General features: G+C 51.0%; 1 protein-coding gene across 1 annotated transcript; it reads right to left on the bottom strand.

Annotated features, from left to right (window-relative positions):
* Positions 1-577: 577 nt before the first annotated feature.
* LOC100903508 (homeobox protein SIX1) lies at positions 578-12,029 on the bottom strand. The gene is made up of 10 exons (XM_029111292.1): positions 11,998-12,029; positions 9,688-9,814; positions 7,451-7,570; positions 7,281-7,345; positions 7,103-7,177; positions 6,123-6,221; positions 5,777-5,938; positions 5,550-5,657; positions 837-983; positions 578-731 (listed from the first exon to the last, which is right to left on the bottom strand). Exons 1-10 carry the CDS (start codon positions 12,027-12,029, stop codon positions 578-580), a joined length of 1,089 nt encoding a protein of 362 aa, XP_028967125.1.
* Between the last annotated feature and the right edge of the window lie 5,746 nt (positions 12,030-17,775).

The following is a 17,775-nucleotide window of genomic DNA, read 5'->3' as shown; positions in this document are numbered from 1 at the left end:
CTCATACTTATTACCACGAGAACCGAAGCTGGATTTGGATTCACCCGAGTCCCGGAGCTGGATTCGGATTAATCCGAGCCCTCCGTGCAATCCCACTCTTCCAAGACTTGATTGGAGCTCGGAGCAGTCGAGCTCACCTATTTCCTCATGATTCCGCGGGTACCTCAGATCTGGACAGCGTTCACGGAGAACCTAGTCCTTTGTGTGGAAGAGCATCGGTACTCGAATTTGACTCGATGAATATCATTGTGAGCGAGGGGAGAACCTTGGGAGATCAAATGGTATTGACCAGGATCTCCTCGACGGTTCGGAGCCAAATTGAAGCAGCCAGTCCCGTACACAGTCCATTGGGAAAGAAGCTCCGGGTAACTCTTGAACAACCAAACCGAGGAGAATGTATTTTACGACATAAAAGAGACATCTTCTTTATTACTTTTCGTTTGCTGAATTCGATGATCACGGCGTGTCCCCAGTTCGCAAGCAGGCTCCTAGATGCGGAGTCTAGGAAAGGACATTTGGGCTCCACGATACTTTTTTGCTGGGCGTCGAAGAGAAGGCCCGGAATGATTCGGCTGAGCTAGCTCGTTCCATACAGGTTATCGTACAACATGGTTTTCTGAAGCGCGTTCGATGTGGGGTTGCCTCCAAGGTTCAAGTGGTAGGTGATCGGATTGAATGACGAGTTGATGGACGAGGTCATCGAACTTATCGACGATAACGGCGAGGTGGAGAGGTTGCTGCTGCTGCTATTATTGTTCGTACTGCTACTGTTGTTATTATTACTGGAATGTGTATTCGTGCTAGTGCCATTTTGTTGATTCGCAGAATTGATCACATTGTGGTGATGGTGATGATGATGATGGTGATGATGGTGCAGATGAGGGTTGATCGTATTCAGCAGATTGGTTGGATGAATGGGGTTTGGAGGCGATGAGAAATTTATCGGAGATCCTGCGACCGGTGGCGAGGACTGCTTCGCTTCCCTGTAATTCGGCGAAATTTCATTGATTTATGATTTTCTCTCCCTATTCTGTCCCACTGACGCTGATTGGGAATCTTAGACCGCGGCGTTCCGAAACTCGCATTCTCGATTGCAATGCTGGACAGTGCTGGCGGTCGGAATAAGGGTCCCCCGACGGGTACTATGATGGTTCTCTAGCTCCGGGGCAAGATCCAGTTCAGCTCCTCGATCCAAGGCAGATCGCATCTGAGGATTCATTGATGGGCCTATCTAAAATGGCAGGATATTCACACGAGACCTTCCCCATCGTCGAGATTCCAAGCTCAAGGTAATGGATGATGATTCCGCCGAGCCCTCGAGCACCATTCCGAGATGATGCTTCGAACTGAACAATTACCGTCCGAGAAGCTCATTCTCCCTTTCAGATCGTTCAGACCTTCGTAATCGCGAGTTTTCTTCGTCTGCTACCTCCCCCCTTAGAGGGATTACTCATTTGGGTGGAGAGACAAAGAATTCTCAATATGTAATTGAATCTAACGTCGAGCTGTCCAGACTTCTGGAAACCTCTTTTTGCCGGGCATAGCGCGGACACCATCACTCTCGGTGAGGCTGGCATTATTTGTAGTATACTTTCATAGTTATCTCATGAGGGAAACATCGGATAGCGTCTTTCTTACGTGCTGAGAATGGTAATCTAGTGATGGGGCGCACTCAACTTAATTGAAGCCGAGGTTGCTAGCGGGCGCCACGGGGACCGAGGAGGCCAACGAGTGCCTAGAAGATGTCATGAGAGGAGCAAAGTAGAGTGAGGAAGGCAGTCGGTTGGGGCGAGCGAGGACTTCCTCTTTCTTCGTTCTGACATTTGATACGCCTTCATTGGCTTCTTTCGTTTGGCTCTCTCATTTTCCCTCTGTTTCGAGTCTTCCCCCACGTTGAGGCAGGCTTCGGCGTCGTTATCGTCGGTAGGGTGCCAGCCGCCGTCCTCGTTTTCTCTCGCCGTCTCCCCGTCGTCGTCTTCGTTGTCTCTCTGGAGCTGGTGCCGTCAACTCCGGTCTGCAATCCGATCCCTCGGCGACGTTCCTCCCTCGAGCGGAAGGCGAAAAAAGAACTCTCGGATTACACGCGTCGGATCGAGCAACCGGCAGTGCGGGCAGACGAACGGAGGAAAAGCGAATAGACGGCAACAGTCGAAAGAAAAAAAACAAAAAATATATTTGCCTCGGCTGTGGTATAACTTAGCCAGGCTTTTCCGATTCAGGATTCCGTCGGAGACTTTCCGTCATTCGACCGTGCGCATGTCAGCGAACTCGGACGGGAGCATTGCGGTCGCGCTGGAGCATCTCCATGTTTCTGTTTGGAGCTGTCGACTTCCAGCGGAATACGAATAAAGCAAGGTCCGAGCGAACTGGTGACGAATGACGAATGATAACAATCGGCAACGGGCAAAGAACTGCCCGCTAGATTCTTACGAAAGGACATCACCATTCGGAGCACCATGAGCTCTGCAACAGTTTTTTTTCTCATCTTCGGATCGCTCCGATTCTTCGCAGGGGTACTCCACCACAGGACGGGGACAAGCGTGAACTCATGGCGCGTTCGAGTGCATTCCTCAGAAGTTTGTCACGCGAGGTCGTCAGATCCCCAATAGTCCCACTTTCCGGGGAAGCGATACCGAGAAGCTCGAGAAATCAGAGAAGTACCACCTCCGGGGCCTTGCGACTCACCACGCGCAATTGACTCTCTCGGGTATCCCAATTACTCACCGAACGAGAGTCTAGAGCATCGGAACGGCTTTCAATCGAGCTCTTGAACGAGTTCAAGTGCGCTCTTGTAACAAGTGCTCGGATCTTAAAATGCGGCTCGAACCGAGGAAATCCACCGCACAGTGCGAGAGGATTTCTCGCTGTCTCCATGATTCAATCCACTGGCTGAGGAGCGGCCGCATCAGTACTAAATTGTGCGTGTCAGCCTCTCTATCTCTATCCGACAATCGGGTCCGTGGGCTCAAGCCCACACTTCGGAAACGCGATACCTCGACCCGAGCTTGATTTCGCTGACTGACTGAGTCATGAAATCGACCAAAGGACACGCACCGCACTGCGAAGAGCTTGTTTGGATAGCAAATTAGGATTTTTATACCGACTGGTGGGCTGGCAAGGCAAATTATCTCCGCGGGGGCTTAAGTCAAGCCGAGCAAAGTCACAGGTGGTGGTGATCGCGGTTCCGACGGAGACGAACGGCACGATTTGGGAGGGAGGAGCGAGAAGAAAAAATCTCCAGACGAGCCCGGGTGTCAACTGCGAGAGAAAACAAATGTGCTTGTCCTTTTCCTCCCTATCGACTCCGTTCAGTTTATGATTGATTCTTTCCTAAGCGAGCGGAGTCACACGACTCGCTTAGGGAAGCGAGTACGAACGCTTACGAAAGAAGATCATCGAGCATATGGTCAACGGTGGTTTCGAGAGCAGCGATCGGAGCTCCCGTTGTTGACTCAAGACGCCTTGTCACCGAAATCATTCGGAGAGCGTGTTCGAAAGATCAACAGAGTCATCGACACGAATCTTTCCCCTCCGGCCGTGATACGACGGCGACTCTCTACGCCGAATTCCAGGCTTTTCTGTTGGCTTTCCCGATGATCCATATGAAATATTTCCGATTCCACATGGGCTCTACGGAGCAGCCGCTCTCCGACTGTAGTTCCTAGTCGAAGAAGATGCGTCGCTATTCAGAGGACCGGTTTCGAACTCAACTTTTGAAACGGTCGAAAAACCCGAATGCATGCCTCAAGAGACCGAGCGCTCATCGCTGTTGTGTCATTATTGCAACAGCCGCAACAATGGCCCTGACAGCAGAAATAGTGACAGAGGAACGAAGACAGCCCGTGACAGACAGAGTCCGTGGACCAGAGTCGCACAAACTGCAAGCACTGTCAACAACGACGACAACAACAACAATAATCTTTGAGATAACATGTCGTCATTCAGTCGGAGAATTCAATCCGGAGAGAGAGAGCGGGGTTTGTGAGCCTTTTGTTGGGTTGAGATTGCAGGGAGCGCTGTGAGTTCATTTCGAAGGGCTAGGAGTTCTTCATTTGAATGCGGATATCTTCATCTAGGCCCAATCTACAGTCTCGCCCCCTCGTTTCAACAACTCTGGTTCTGCTACAATCCGCTATGGGCCATGCCATTGTGCTGTAGTTTTGTTGTCGATGATCGTCGACGACGGCGAAGACGAGGACGACCACGACAAGAACCAGACTGGATGATCGTCGGAGAGAGCGTGTCGCTTGCTCAGTCATCTCTCCAAGAGCCTTTTAACACCGATTGCTCTTTCACACTTCCACTCGAACGGGATCGCTCCTCTCTTCAAGCCCAGTTGGATCTAGCGCTTCCCGAACGGTGCGGGGAGTCGCGATCTCGAAAGAAAGCCGACTAGAAAACTCCACATCGACAAACCACGCCATGACTTCGCGGCCAGGCGAATGATTTCGTCCTGGATGCTCAGGAGTCGACTTGAGAAATTCTTTCCGCTCCAGGGGAAGGGGGTGCAATAAGACCTCTATGGCACGAATGACGTGACGGAAGAAGGAAAGATGGATTTAAAAAGCCCGGCGGCGATGGGAGTCCAGAAAATGTACCAATAAAGATGTTTCCATGGCTGTGCTTCGCGTTGATCCAGCATGAAACTCTGGCAGCGGTGAAGGCGGTGGCGGCGGCGGCGGTTACGGTGTCCGTTTTCATGAAATTCGAAACCTTCGAGGAGCAGCGTCCCGAGCAGCCTACCCACCAACTCCATCTAACAGAGCAGCAGCAGCAGCATCATAGAAGCAAAGTCCGCGAGAGAATGTAGAGATAGAAGAAAAGAGGGACGCCGAGCTGTACGGATGCATGCTTGCCAGCTAGCCAGCCAACCAGTCAGCGAACTGGCATTCTGAGCAAGCAGACTCCAGGAGAAACAAACTGCCAGCGCGCCGGTGGCCATTCGGAAAGCTTTTCGTTGATGTCCCTTGCTATGGATCCTGGGTCGCCCTGCTGACAACCCCGCATGCAGGTCATTCGACGTTCTCGATAATTTCTCCGAAAGAGATGAGAAAGCACACTTTTTAAGTGAAGTGGAAACGCCCGCGAATCACTTTTCCCCGTGTCCCAATTTCTCCAGAGCTGCGCACGACTTGGGCGGGCGAACGCAGCGAGCGCCCGACTGACTGAGACCAGGTAGACTGGATGATGAGTAGTGACAAAGGGCTTCCTTCTAGTTCAACGAGCAAGCTGAATGGACCGACATCACCACAGTCAACGGCCCTCATCAAGTCAAACGCGATGACATGTGACAATAAACTCGAAGATGGATCCCCACCAAACATCTCAATCCTCACGGTCCCCCATCCCTTCAATCGAAGAGGAGTTTTGTTCTGAGCAGGGATGAGTGGGTCCGTTTAAAGCAGGACAGCCGCAGTCACTACGCGGATCGTTTTCTCTGACTGAGTATTTGAAGAAATGCCCAAAATAGAATTGGAACTCGTCTGCACGAGGCAGGCTTCGATGAAGTTTAGCTGTAAATTTTCGGATCGTGAACAGCGATAGCTTACCCTGGAGGTCGATCCCGTTGTCTGCGGTTCTTGAACCAATTCGAAATTTGCGTCAGGGAGAGCCCGGTCTTCTCCGACAGCGTCCGTTTGTCATCTGGCGATGGATATCTGCAAAGTCTTTGTCTTGAGTGCAAGGACTCGAGAACCGCCAATCGTTCCCATCGACGTCCAGAGTTTCTGGCGGCCGAGCCCACGCCTCGTGGAAATATCCTCTGTCGATAACTTACGCGTTCAGTTTGTACGACTCTTTCAGTGCTTGCCGAGAACGTTCCTTGAAGCAGTATATCGTATCCTCGCCATCCCAGATGGTCTTCGGCAGGGGGAACTTTCGTCGTATCCGATATTTGTCAACGGCACCGAGCTTCCTCCCTCGAGACTTCGCGGCCTCACTATACCAGAGAAAATGTTTCGATTCTAAACGGTTGCATGAACGATAAACTAATTGGCCTCTGCCATCTCCTCGGTCGATCGATTATCAGGTCTGAACACGATAACGCCACGCCAGCCATTGACGGCGCATTCTTCAGCGCCTGATCGAGTGGGGCGCTGCCGACTTCGGTTTCAAGAACTCACTTGTAATGAGCGGTGAACCACATGAACTGGAGCTCATCGTGATGAGTCGGTCCGAACGCGTGACTTTCGAGTATAGAATACATTTCTTTGTAACTTTCTCTGAAAATTGAATTGGTATTTGGAAGGAGAGAAGGCGTCTAATTGGGGACGGTATACCAAGGAAAAAACAGCGTTCCCGCCATGGAATCGCGGCTCGGAGTCTCCGCTCATCCGCAGGAAGCGACAAACTTATGCGGCTCGGGAGGCGGGCAAACAGTGGGGGTTGCCCTCTCGCTTCACCGGTGCGATTCATTTTTGCCTTCGTCAAAACCGAGATTCTCAGAAAGCTCACTAAACGATTGAAACAAGTTAGACGATGATCAAATCGACGACTGCAAGTCGTATCTCGCGTGGCATCCACGTCACATCCAACGAAACCTGGGAGCGCCAACTATTAAAGACGAGGAGACAAAGCGGTCAGATTGAAGCAAATTTCTGTCGGATGCTATCTGTCGATCTAGTCTCGGGCCGTGTCTCGACGATCACAGATAGAGAGCCACCGCAGACAGCACTGCATCCGGCAGGGGGGCAAATGAGCCGAAAGTTTTTCGCTCATTGCGATCGTATCGATGAAGCTGCCCTAAATCCTCTTTCCGAGACCAGTCTTGAAATGACTGCCCGATCAGGATCGCTCGATCGCGTTAATGTAGATCGGAGCATCAGTTCTGATTTTTGCTCCAATGGAGACAGAGATCGATTCGTCAGAGACGGCACTCTCGAATTCTCGCGACGATAGATGCGTCATCCTTCAGAAAGATCGAGCATCTTCAAATATCGTAACTTGAGAAAGCTTCTGACTCCAGGCGGATATTCTATTCGGAGACTCCCCGTCAAGTCTATAAACTCGCCCTATCACGAGAGGGACAGAAGAGAACTACAGACAACGAAAACTGAGTCGAAGGAACCGATATATCTAGCCCTATATTAGGTTTATTACTAACTTCTTGAAAGCAACGATTGCTTTGGCCCTGAGCACTGCTTCGCAGTATTGAAATTCTTCGGTTTTTGGGAGAGACCTGGAAGTGAGGAGAAGATGACAGACCTGGAATACTGCTCCCAGCGTGCCCGAATCAGGACACATCCATTGAAGCATCTTCAGAGAGGCAATCAAAATCTCACCACAGGAAACTTTCTAAACGATTTGTGTCTCCTGACTGTTGTAGTACTTCACAGACGCATGCTACCTGCGGAGGTGATCGGAATCCGGATAGTAGAGGTCTATATCCCGACGAATTCCGTATTCTGAGACCGAATGCCTACATATGTATGTGCGAGAACTAGGGTCTCACCTGTTCGAGTGAAAAAGACATTTTTTTCCGTACTGAAGGCGGAGTAGGGCAGCTGGTGGGATGGTTGTTTCTGGTCGTGTCGAAACAGCCGTGGAGAATTTGCGATTGACCGAAGGTGTGCTGGAAATAGCAAACTGCCCTTCAGTCGTATTCAGAGTGCTGCGGGGAACACGAGGAGGTACGGTTTGCTCTCTCTGCGAAGTATCCGATATCTTTCGGTTGACTTTCGGTCGCGAGCTCCCGGATGCGTGCGAGTCCTCAGTCTCGTCCCTTTGCATCTCCTCGGAAAAGAAAGAAGCTTCCATCGAGCGCGAACTCCGACTCGATCATTCCTCTATTTTGTCTCGGAGTTCAAGTTCCCCGAACTCCGGATTTCCATCTGTTGGAGACGCGTATTTTCCAGAGACTCTCGACCGGCGCCGGGCGCACGACTCGATTTGAGATCTGGAAGTCTCTCGATCTTGACTCAATCCTGAACATTTTTTCCGGGTGAATCCCGATGCTTCCTAAACAAGATGAGGGATTCGAGAGCATTCGTTCGTCCGAGTCAGAGAGTCCGGTCTAGTGAGAGTTTGCGAAGTCCCTCCACGGAATGATGTTGCTTATCGCCACTACGGAGATATGGAGAGCTGATCGTGGAAGAACAATTGAGGGGAGTCAGGGCCACTTCGCGAGGGATCCAGCGAGAGTGTATACCAACTCTCTCGCGGCGTGCGAATCTTGCGGGTGGAATTTCTTTCTCCCGCCCTCCATCGGAACCATGCGATGGCGATCATCCCCTTGGCAAAGTTCGTCGAGGCTCATGACCGCCACAAAGGTTGAACATGAGGATACAGATTGAGGAGTCGATGCTCTTAATAGAGCCAGATCGCGGCAAACGATCAAGGCCATGGAAAGTCGCGTGCACCGCTTTGTCATTGCTGTTGAGAGATGATCATCCCACCATAGGTATCATCTGCGGTCGGATGGAATTTCAGCCGAGCGAGATCCATGCGAGTAACAGCCGGAAACCGCGGAATGGGAAAATGCTCGGCATTCGGCCTCGCACGAAAACGCTATTCGAGCATTCCGCTGGCTCATGCAAAGGTCGTCAGGCGGCCGTCGGGGCATTCGTCAAAGCGATGGTCGTAATTGATACGGGACCTGATCGAGTCCTGATAATCAATGCGGAAGCCATGAAAACGCCATATGTCTCGCCTGTTCTCTGGTTTCTGACACTAGAGGGTCTGGAGAATCGACACTCGTTCACCTACTTGCTCGCTCCAGACCGTTTGGGCCTCCCCTGTAATCGTCACGGTCGATGTTGATGTTGTTATAACAACGAAAGCTTCTTCTTCTAAACTCGCGACGTAATCTATTCTCGAAGTTATCTGTGTCACTCTGTTCTACTCGGTCTTCTGATCTCTGACACCAAGGCTAACAGGTGACTTGTCGGGATCGTGAACCGAGCAAGAAGTAGCCAATGAGCATTCCCACGTAGAGTCGCAAAACGTTCTCGAAGCATGAATCTGAAGTACAAGCCTCTTCCCGAGCGTGAGTTCCCGTAACGCGAAGATCTGGATGAGGTCCTCCTCACGCGGAGTTTGGAAAGAAAAGCGAAGCTCGCATACCTCTGCGCGTAATGAGCTGGTATTCTGACATGGATATGGTATCCAGACTGACAAATTGATCCATGTACTTTTTCACGAAGCTTCATTCGATACGGGTCCCCAGAATCCCCATCAGGTCTCCGAAGGAGAAATATCCCGAAAATTTAGGTAGGTACTCTAGACTCATATGAGCCGTATAAGCGTATCAGCTGCGGTTTGTTTTGCCATTGTGGAGAAAGTCTGAAGAATGCCTCGACATCAAGAGAGGCCAACAAAGCGTTTCTTGGAACGCTCGCGCCATCTCCACCACGAACCCTGATAGGCCTTAACATATCTCAACCACTTTTTTTCTTCTTTCCAAGGCGAAAGGAAGCCGTTGCTATCTGCTGGCGCGTTTGGATTTTCCACGGCGATCTCAGACTCTCGGAACCCATTCTTAGCCACCGGACGGCAGCGTGTTGCTCGTTATCTCTCATCAGAGATCATGGGGATAAATGCGGTTTCGGAGACTTCGTATTAATTCCGGTAGGAATCGCGAATAGAGTCATCCCGACGTGTATGCGCAGTCGGTCGAGTCTATGTATAGGAAGCTTGGTGTTCGGCGAATGGTCCCTAATCTCTCACACATAATGCCGAGGCGTAACATACCGAATGCTTAATCTCTTGTTCCTCGCCGTCCGGGTCCTGAACTCTCCCCAGTGCTCCTCCCAAGTGCAGAGGGGGAAACTGCGAAGAGGCTTCGAGTTCGAAATAATCCGAGTGCCCGTGGCTGCAGCTGAAATATGGAGTTAGCTTTTGAATCAAGTCACGTGTCCGTACTAATCGCTTCACAATTGACCGACCGACAGCGCGTTGCGGAGCTTCCCCGCGAGAAGATTCGCCCGACCCTAGGTCGAGCAAGTTGGGTCGTTTTGCGAACTTTCAATTTTTTCTTCTCACTCACGACCGGGACGTCCATTCTTTTCAGGATTCGTCGCTCCGATGGAAGCGAGTAACGTCTCGACATTCTCCCCGAAAAATAATTTTCTGAATTCCGAGTCACGTACCAGCTATGCTGTATCTCGAGACCTCCAACATCGTTCGAAATGTACGACGACGCATAGATATCTGGGAATATACGAAATCTGGAGGCCCATGTGGCTAGCAACCACGCGCTCAGTCATGAGAGGAGCAGCTAGTCGAGCGTATTCCGAAAACACTCTGCCCCCTAGTAAGAAGGCATCTGTCGGGATTCCATCTCGGCGTCGACCCCAGACCCAAGTGCCCGTCTTCCTCGAAGCGTTTCCTCCACATCCCCTTCTGTCGCACTCGTGTGGGGAATCGATATTCCTTTCATAGAGTTGCTCTCGGAATCTCGGTCGGGTCGAAAGCCAGGAGCAGCAATCAAGACCAGCAGAATTCCGAGGAATTTTAACAAGTTCAGCGTCTCGAGGGAATGGGGCTCTCCCGGAGCCGTGGAGGGAAGTGGCAGATCACGAGTCGAAGAAATTCTCATCTAAGTGTTAAACGGAGCAGAATTTCGATTTTTGACGCATGGGGCTGATCTTAATCATAAGCAACATCCAATGGGTGTCCCCCCCGGTCGCGTTCCTTCACGACAGAGAGTGGAGTTAATCAGAAGTGAGAAAATTTCATCCATGGATTTCGCATGGAGTCTCGAATCGCCTAATTCGCTCCGACCTCGGATAAACAATGAGAAGAATCCCTCTCTCAACGTAGACTCGGAAATTTTCCGGCTATGGCCGGAGAAACATTCGATGGCATTCGTGAGAGGGAAGATGGCAACCATGGAATACGGGGCTCGGAGCGATCGGCTGCCAGGTCCTGACTCGTGACCTCACTCAAAGGGTGATTTGAATCTGACCGCATTCGCACACGATGAACTTTCGGAAAGCTTTCACTCATGCGACTTGAATATGCGTCGCTCTGGTATCAGAAGCGTCTAGAGTCGGACATCAGAGAAGAGTCTCGATTCGAACTGACCGAGGGATTCGAAAGTTGTTGAAGTCTCCTCTTTGAATGATATCCATCGATATCCCATTCAAGAAGACATCGCAGGTCGCCTTTCCTTCGCTCCTAAGCTTCAATCAGTGCTACCATCGGAATCTATTTGTCTAAGGCAGGGTTTTGTGCAGCTAGGTATTGACCCCAACGAGTCTTCCATTCATGAGCAAATACATCGAATCCTTTCGATTCTCCGATTGGCTGCTGTCTAGCAGAGACAGTTCAGATGGTTTGTCCCTATTAGTTTCCATCCGATAGAGAACAGGTTGTTGATAAGAGAAGAAACCAGATAGCATCGCTATTGTAAGGGAACACCGGCAACAAGCCGCACTTCATGGGACGCGGAGAGAGAGAAAGCGATTGAGCGGGTGTGTTGGTGAGCGAGCCGGAGGGAATTTGTCTGATAAGCATCTTGAGTGCGCGTGTGTATTATTGTCATTATTCCTATTATTATGATGCTATCGGAGCTCTGTTGAAGCTCGATAAATCTCGAGCACCTGATCAGATCAGACGGATGGGACGCGAGTTCGGAGCCTCATCAGAACTCGATTCGAATTTAGAATAAGCCTTCCCGAACCGTCCACGGACTTCACCAGGCTGGATGGAAATAACAGACTTGCTGCCGCCTTCATACACGGAACCGAGACGGTAAATTCGGATTCCCTAAGAAACTAAAAAAACTAAACCCGCACGCCCATATGAAAACGGTCTGTATTCAGGTCTTGAAAGCGCTGGGTCCTCTTCCGAGTCTTTGAGCCTCGCGTCGCGGACAAGTCTCTTGGTCTGAGGAACAGATTGTATCGAAACAGAAGCCTAGGACCGTTCTGGAAATCGCGTGGAGAAGCGTGAACCCTCCAGCAGGAACTTCTGAGTCTCATCCTTCCTTCCGCACCACGCCGTCAGAACAATCGGACTGACGCTACACCATACATCTGCGTCCATTCTTCCTCTCACCTATTATCGTCGCTCGACTCGGCATTGCTCATAGAGTTCTGATTTTGTAAAGGTGCGATTGTGAGATCTTCTCTGGGGTCGTACAGTGCCCCTTTCACTGGCGGAACGCCGGGGAATCCGTTTAAACCGTGCATTTCGTGTCTCTCCTCTTCGGGGGAGCCCAAAAGCTGCGGAATCGTCGTTCCAGTCGCGCCGACTGACAGTGACACTGCCTGGTGCTCAGCACCGCACCGAATCACACGTGAACACACATAGTGAACGAAATGGTCTTGAAACTTCACTAATCACTGGAACTTCAATCGGTTATCTCGATGTCCTCCGGAATATTCTCGATTTCCCTCGTTGTCGAGACGAACTTAGATCGAGATGACGGCAGGCACAATTTTTCAAGTCGAGGGAAATCGCTTGGCTTCGACGAGTTACTCCGCTGATCCTTCGAGCTCTCTGTCTGGTCGAGTTCGGAGTGTGGCAAAGGCGGAGCGACCGCTCGATCCCGCCTCCGGAGCTTCCCATTGGATGACGGGCTCCAGACAGCTCTCAACAAGCCTCCAAACGCGCAACCAACGGCTCCAGCGAAAGCCGCGGCGGCGACAGCAGCAGTGAAAACAGCGACAACAAATGAGTTTGTCTGCGATGTGTCGCTCTCGAACAACACTAAAATCCCTCGAATGTTTAGGTTTTTACATAAAGTGATGGGAATCTATTTGCTCCCGAATTTTCGGATCATAAGCTCTCCTCCGAGGATTGGCTGGTCTGCCGCGGGCGAATAATTTTCCGCGGATATTTTTGTACCCCCCAGCTCCGCACCACACGAGTCGCTCTCGAAACGACTCGGTGCTCGTTGCTCATTTGGGCGCTTCGTGGCGCGACGGCTATGCTTGAAGAAATCCTATCCGCCTATTTGTGAGCGATTTGTCGCTGCACCTTGATATGACAGCGTCGACGGTGGATTCCAGCTGTACACGAAAGTTTCACGCGAAGACGTTCCATTCCTATTCTCACACAAGCTCTCGGAACAGCATTCCATCGGGATATCATCCAGAGGTTTTCCTGACCGCAAGCTCTGCTTTCGTGCCTCCAAAAACCTTGGCAACGCATGAGGCCTTCGTTTTATTTTCTTCTTTGAGAATCGGTCTCGAAGATTGCGAATGACTTCCTACCGGGTTGAGCAGCATTTCTCAGTTTGGGGAGATTCATCCCGGATTGTGAGCACACGAGAGTTCCGTCTCCGACTGAGCAGGTCTGTGGGAGGGTTCAGACAGACCTGCGTCTCTGAGGAGCCGGCCACGGATTGAGATTCCCCGATTCCTGTCAACATGGCGAATCAGATCATCGAGATGGTTCGTTCATCGGACTGGGAACAAGGAATCCCGAAATGGCTCTCGCTTCCTTCCAGCGCCAGATCACGAGTCACTTATTCCCGATTGTATTGGGTCTGCTGATCATACCTAGAGATGATCGAGAGCTGGACTTTTCCGGCCCACATTTGGAGCGAATACAGCTGCGACGCACAGCGGATCGAGGGCATTCTGAAACGTGGAGCCCGTCACGGATTATGCGAGATTGAATCTAGGCGTGCGGGAGCTCTAGCAAATTATACGCATGGGACGGACCGTGAAAGGGTCAAGAACATCTTCCCCGGCTTGCATCATTGCACCGATGTGCACAACTCGTAATTCCCTAGGCGCTCATCGATGTGCTGGCTGTGGAACGCGCGGCTCCGCTGAGAGGAGAGCGTCGTCACATTTTCCTACGAGCAGAGAATTATCAGTCGCGCGGCGCCCGAGCAATCTCCTGATATCCTGGAATTGGGAATGAGAATACTAATGAGAAAAAACTTATCGAACGACGGAGGCTTCCGACATTTTGTAGCTGTCATTCCATCTCCGCGTAACGGCATGAGAGTCCGAGTATCACCCAACGTCGACATTCGTAAATTTGACGGGATGTCCAGGCTGCGCCGGCTTCCTCAAGTGCAGTTCCAGATGAGGACCGCAAAGAATTCCTCAGACGGTCTTATCATTGTGGTCAGAGGGAGACGATGAACAGCGGATAATTTTACTTTTTCGACCACGCATCATATACCTGATTTCGATCACGGGATTTCGGAGCGCGAATTAATCTTCGTGCCGCGGGGGTTTTCATGATGAGAATTGCAGTTATGCCGAGGGCAACAGCTGGTTCAGGCTCGCCCGCACAGCGTGAATGCTCGACTGCGCATCACGCTCTCCGCCGATGTGAGTGTGAGACTCCTCCGTCTTCCGCTTCATTCAGCGAGCGAAGCTCTTGGCAAACACTGTCTCGATTTCTCCTGTCACCATCTTCGTCGCTTCCCTGTCGCCCGTGCATGATCAGCATCCGGGCCCCGCCCTTCATTGCTGGTCTGACTGAACTCGCTCGCTACGAGTGCATGAATCCAAGCTAGCATTCCTGCATACTTCAATAAACAATGCTAGAGACGCTTTCTCCCCTTGAGCTTGCCGCATCGAACGACAGATCGATGCCCGCGCTCAAGATGTTCAAATCATGATCTGATAGGGAGTGAGGCTGTTCAATAAATTTATCGAACACGGCTATTGAACTTCGCTCCCGACGACCTTTCCATCGATTTCTTCGCTGGTCGTCCGTCTGATTCCGACGCTCCCGGAAGCTCCGTGCCCGTTCATCCTCAAGTACCTTCCTCTGTTGAGCTTCGATAATTGCGCATTCCCTCCCGGGAAAGCCTCGCTTCGAAGCACAAGGATTCTTCTGAGAGTGGGAGAAGTTCCGTGGGTACTTGTTCTTCTCTGGCTGCGGGTGAGTCGGACCGCTCACTCCGAATATCACCGAGATCTCGGTGACATGTGCCGAAAATCATCAGCGGCTTCAGCTTCTGCGACGGCCCTCTGTTCATCGGGCCGAGCATAACTCAGGGTGTAGAACTGTAGCGGGGGTTGCGGTTCTGATTTTCAGATATGAGGATATTCAACTGGAAACATGAATAAGATTGAGCTCGGTATGAGGGGGACCTCCGAAGGGGCCGTGAGAGAAAAAAAAACGAAGGCGTCCCGAACTCAATAAAACGGCTTATCTATGGATCCAGGCTCTCACCAATACTTTCGGACCGAATACTGTTTCCGAATACGCTCGATGGTGCTGGAAAATTGAGAATATTCGACGGTTCATTCTCGGTCTGGTCTCCGATTCGGAATAGGTCCGAACACTTTCCAGCGGCAGATGAGGGATATTCGAACGCCTCCTTCTGATGTCTCTCACCAAATCCACGACAAGTCTGGATAACGTCTCTAGCGCACTACGAGTTCCCAAGAAGCATCCAGCGCGATTAATTTTCGAAGGGAGCTTCTGCTTTCCAGAACGAGGAGCGCTTCGGACCGGAGCCGGGGGCTCGCTGAAACCAAAGACCATCGCATGTTGAGTGCTGTGGCCTCGTCTCGGGTTGTCGGGTCCACGGGACGCGACGGTGCGACTCGACGTCGTGCCCAGAACGGATCCGAGTCCTGCAATTCACGCCGGAAATTTCCCGAAAATCGGCATGATCCTCCTTATTAGGCAACGTTTTTTCCACATTGAATGTTGCAGGGGGGGCAAATGGAATTCCGGGTGGACGAATGTCGTGAACAGTCTTTTCATTCTCAGTCTTCTCAAGAAATTCAATCTCAGATGGCACCGGGAATGATCGTACAGCTGAGAAAGTCGTGAGGGCATCCTGATTATCGCACCAAGTGTGCCCGAAACTTGTCCGTCGCCTCACACAATCAGATGAGCGGGGACTTCCAACGCTCCAATTGTTGAGTCATGAAGGTAAGTCCGCGGTGAACTACGATCCGTCGAGCAGATTTGTCCCTCGGGGCCCCTCCAGAAGCGCCCGATCGCTTCTGAGAAGATCCTGTCTCTACACTGAGTCAAACTATCGCTTCGCTGCGCTCGCCTTCCGTCGATCAGGAATTTCCAGCGGCCTCCTGGAGACAATGCCATCGGTCGACTCCGGGAAGAAATCCTCGTATTTACGTAGCTTCGAGAGCCATCCCAGACTTTCGATTTCAGGGGGTCTGGTAGGCTCCCTCGGCGAATTTCCGCATGGAGGCATGCTTGAGGCCCGTCCGATCGGAGTGGGGAATATGGGAACATAGCCTCCCATTTTTGATGGCCCCTCAGTGGTCATCGAATATCATTCCTTCGACATGACAATCATGCATACGCATAGCAAATTGACACTGACACAATCAATCAATCATTCCATCTCCTTCCCATCTCCCGAACTTCAAACAAATAATACCATTGCATACCTGCGTGTGTTTCGAGCGAAATCGCTCAAATGAACTTCCACTCTAGTTCTCGCGGAATATCACCCTCCACGATTTCTGTACGATATCATGCCATTCGGAATATAGCCTTTGACGGCATGGGAAACTCTGAACACAAAACACTACACACATAGTAATCAGGCATCAGCGAACTTCTCCTGGAAAAATAAGATCGTAATCGCCTTCATTCGAATAATAATAATCCCTCGATTCGAGCCAGAAGAGCTTTGAAGGCCTCGTGCTCAATCTGAAATCATGACCGCTTCGGGAAAACGTGAGGATTGACGTCTCAGTCCAACGATAACACGACCTTGACATATCGCTCATGGAGCGATCACGTCGGCGGTCATCCCTGAAAGAAGCTAGAATCGGTCCTCGACTTTTATCGGGAAGCTCGCTTTCCGAAGATCGATCTGCCAAACTTCTGGGATTTTTTCTCAAGAATGCGTTCAATTCTCGCCCCCGTTGGAGGCAAGGTAGGCAATTGGAAGTTTGACCATCACGCTGCGAAAGCGCTGAGCCGAGTTCGATGAGGACCAATGGGAATTGAAGAAGAAGAAGAAGAATTCCTCTCCAGCGGGACTCCTTACGTCGGACGTCGGCGAGCTTATCGGGAAGCCTGAGCAAGCCGGTTGAATATAGAATATCTTGTACCGATTTTAGTCGAATTGACGCGTGCCTCCTGTCCGAGGGACGTCTGCAGACGAACGGGCAGCTCGTAGAGGGATCGGGGAATGAACGAGGACTTTCTAATAGATGGATGCTCATTGTCAGCGGAATAGCCACTTGAGGTAAACGATGAGTCACGCGATTTGAATCACGCGAATGTCCCAAAGAGTATACCGATGTCTGCTCCCGGTAATCATGAACATGATTCGATACCGGCTAGCCATATTGGAACTATGTATGTACAGGCGGCACGAGGCGGGCAGAGTGAGGACTTGAGGCCGCGTCAATCGGGGTAAGCTTCCCACCCTAGTTCTGAGATGGTCCTCAGTGGATACGCAGCGCTCTTGCCAGTCGAGAATCGACCCCACTCACCAATCGAACCCTCGACAGAAATGATGTCGATCACCTCATCGATGTCGCTCCATTGTTTCCGCATTGTTCCGAGGCGGACGTCCCTGTCGAAGAGTCAAGACCTGGTCTAGAAAGAAAAGCCTGCTCCCGAATGAACCGGGATTGGTTTCGAGAATACCAAATATTCTGGAGATTTTCGAGACAAGAGAGGCGCGGATGCGAATGGAGGAATCCCATCCTCTTTAAGCGTATTGTGAGAAATTCTGAGAATTTCTTCAACGTTATGGAAAGACCTTCCACTCAGTTGTACACTCACATGCAAAATCATACGCGCCCCTTTCGTGGATGTACCCATAGAGGGTGCCCGCATAATTTCGCGACTGAGGGTATGCATGAATACCCTGCCCTAAAGGGAATGCTCTCATTAGAATCGGAAGAAGAGCGTCGGCAGAAT

This window comes from Galendromus occidentalis, unplaced genomic scaffold (genome assembly GCF_000255335.2).
Source record: "Galendromus occidentalis unplaced genomic scaffold, Mocc_1.1 scf7180000077430, whole genome shotgun sequence".
Taxonomy (NCBI): domain Eukaryota; kingdom Metazoa; phylum Arthropoda; class Arachnida; order Mesostigmata; family Phytoseiidae; genus Galendromus; species Galendromus occidentalis.
The sequence above is the reverse complement of the archived record's forward strand: the minus strand, read 5'-3'. Positions and strand labels throughout refer to the sequence as shown.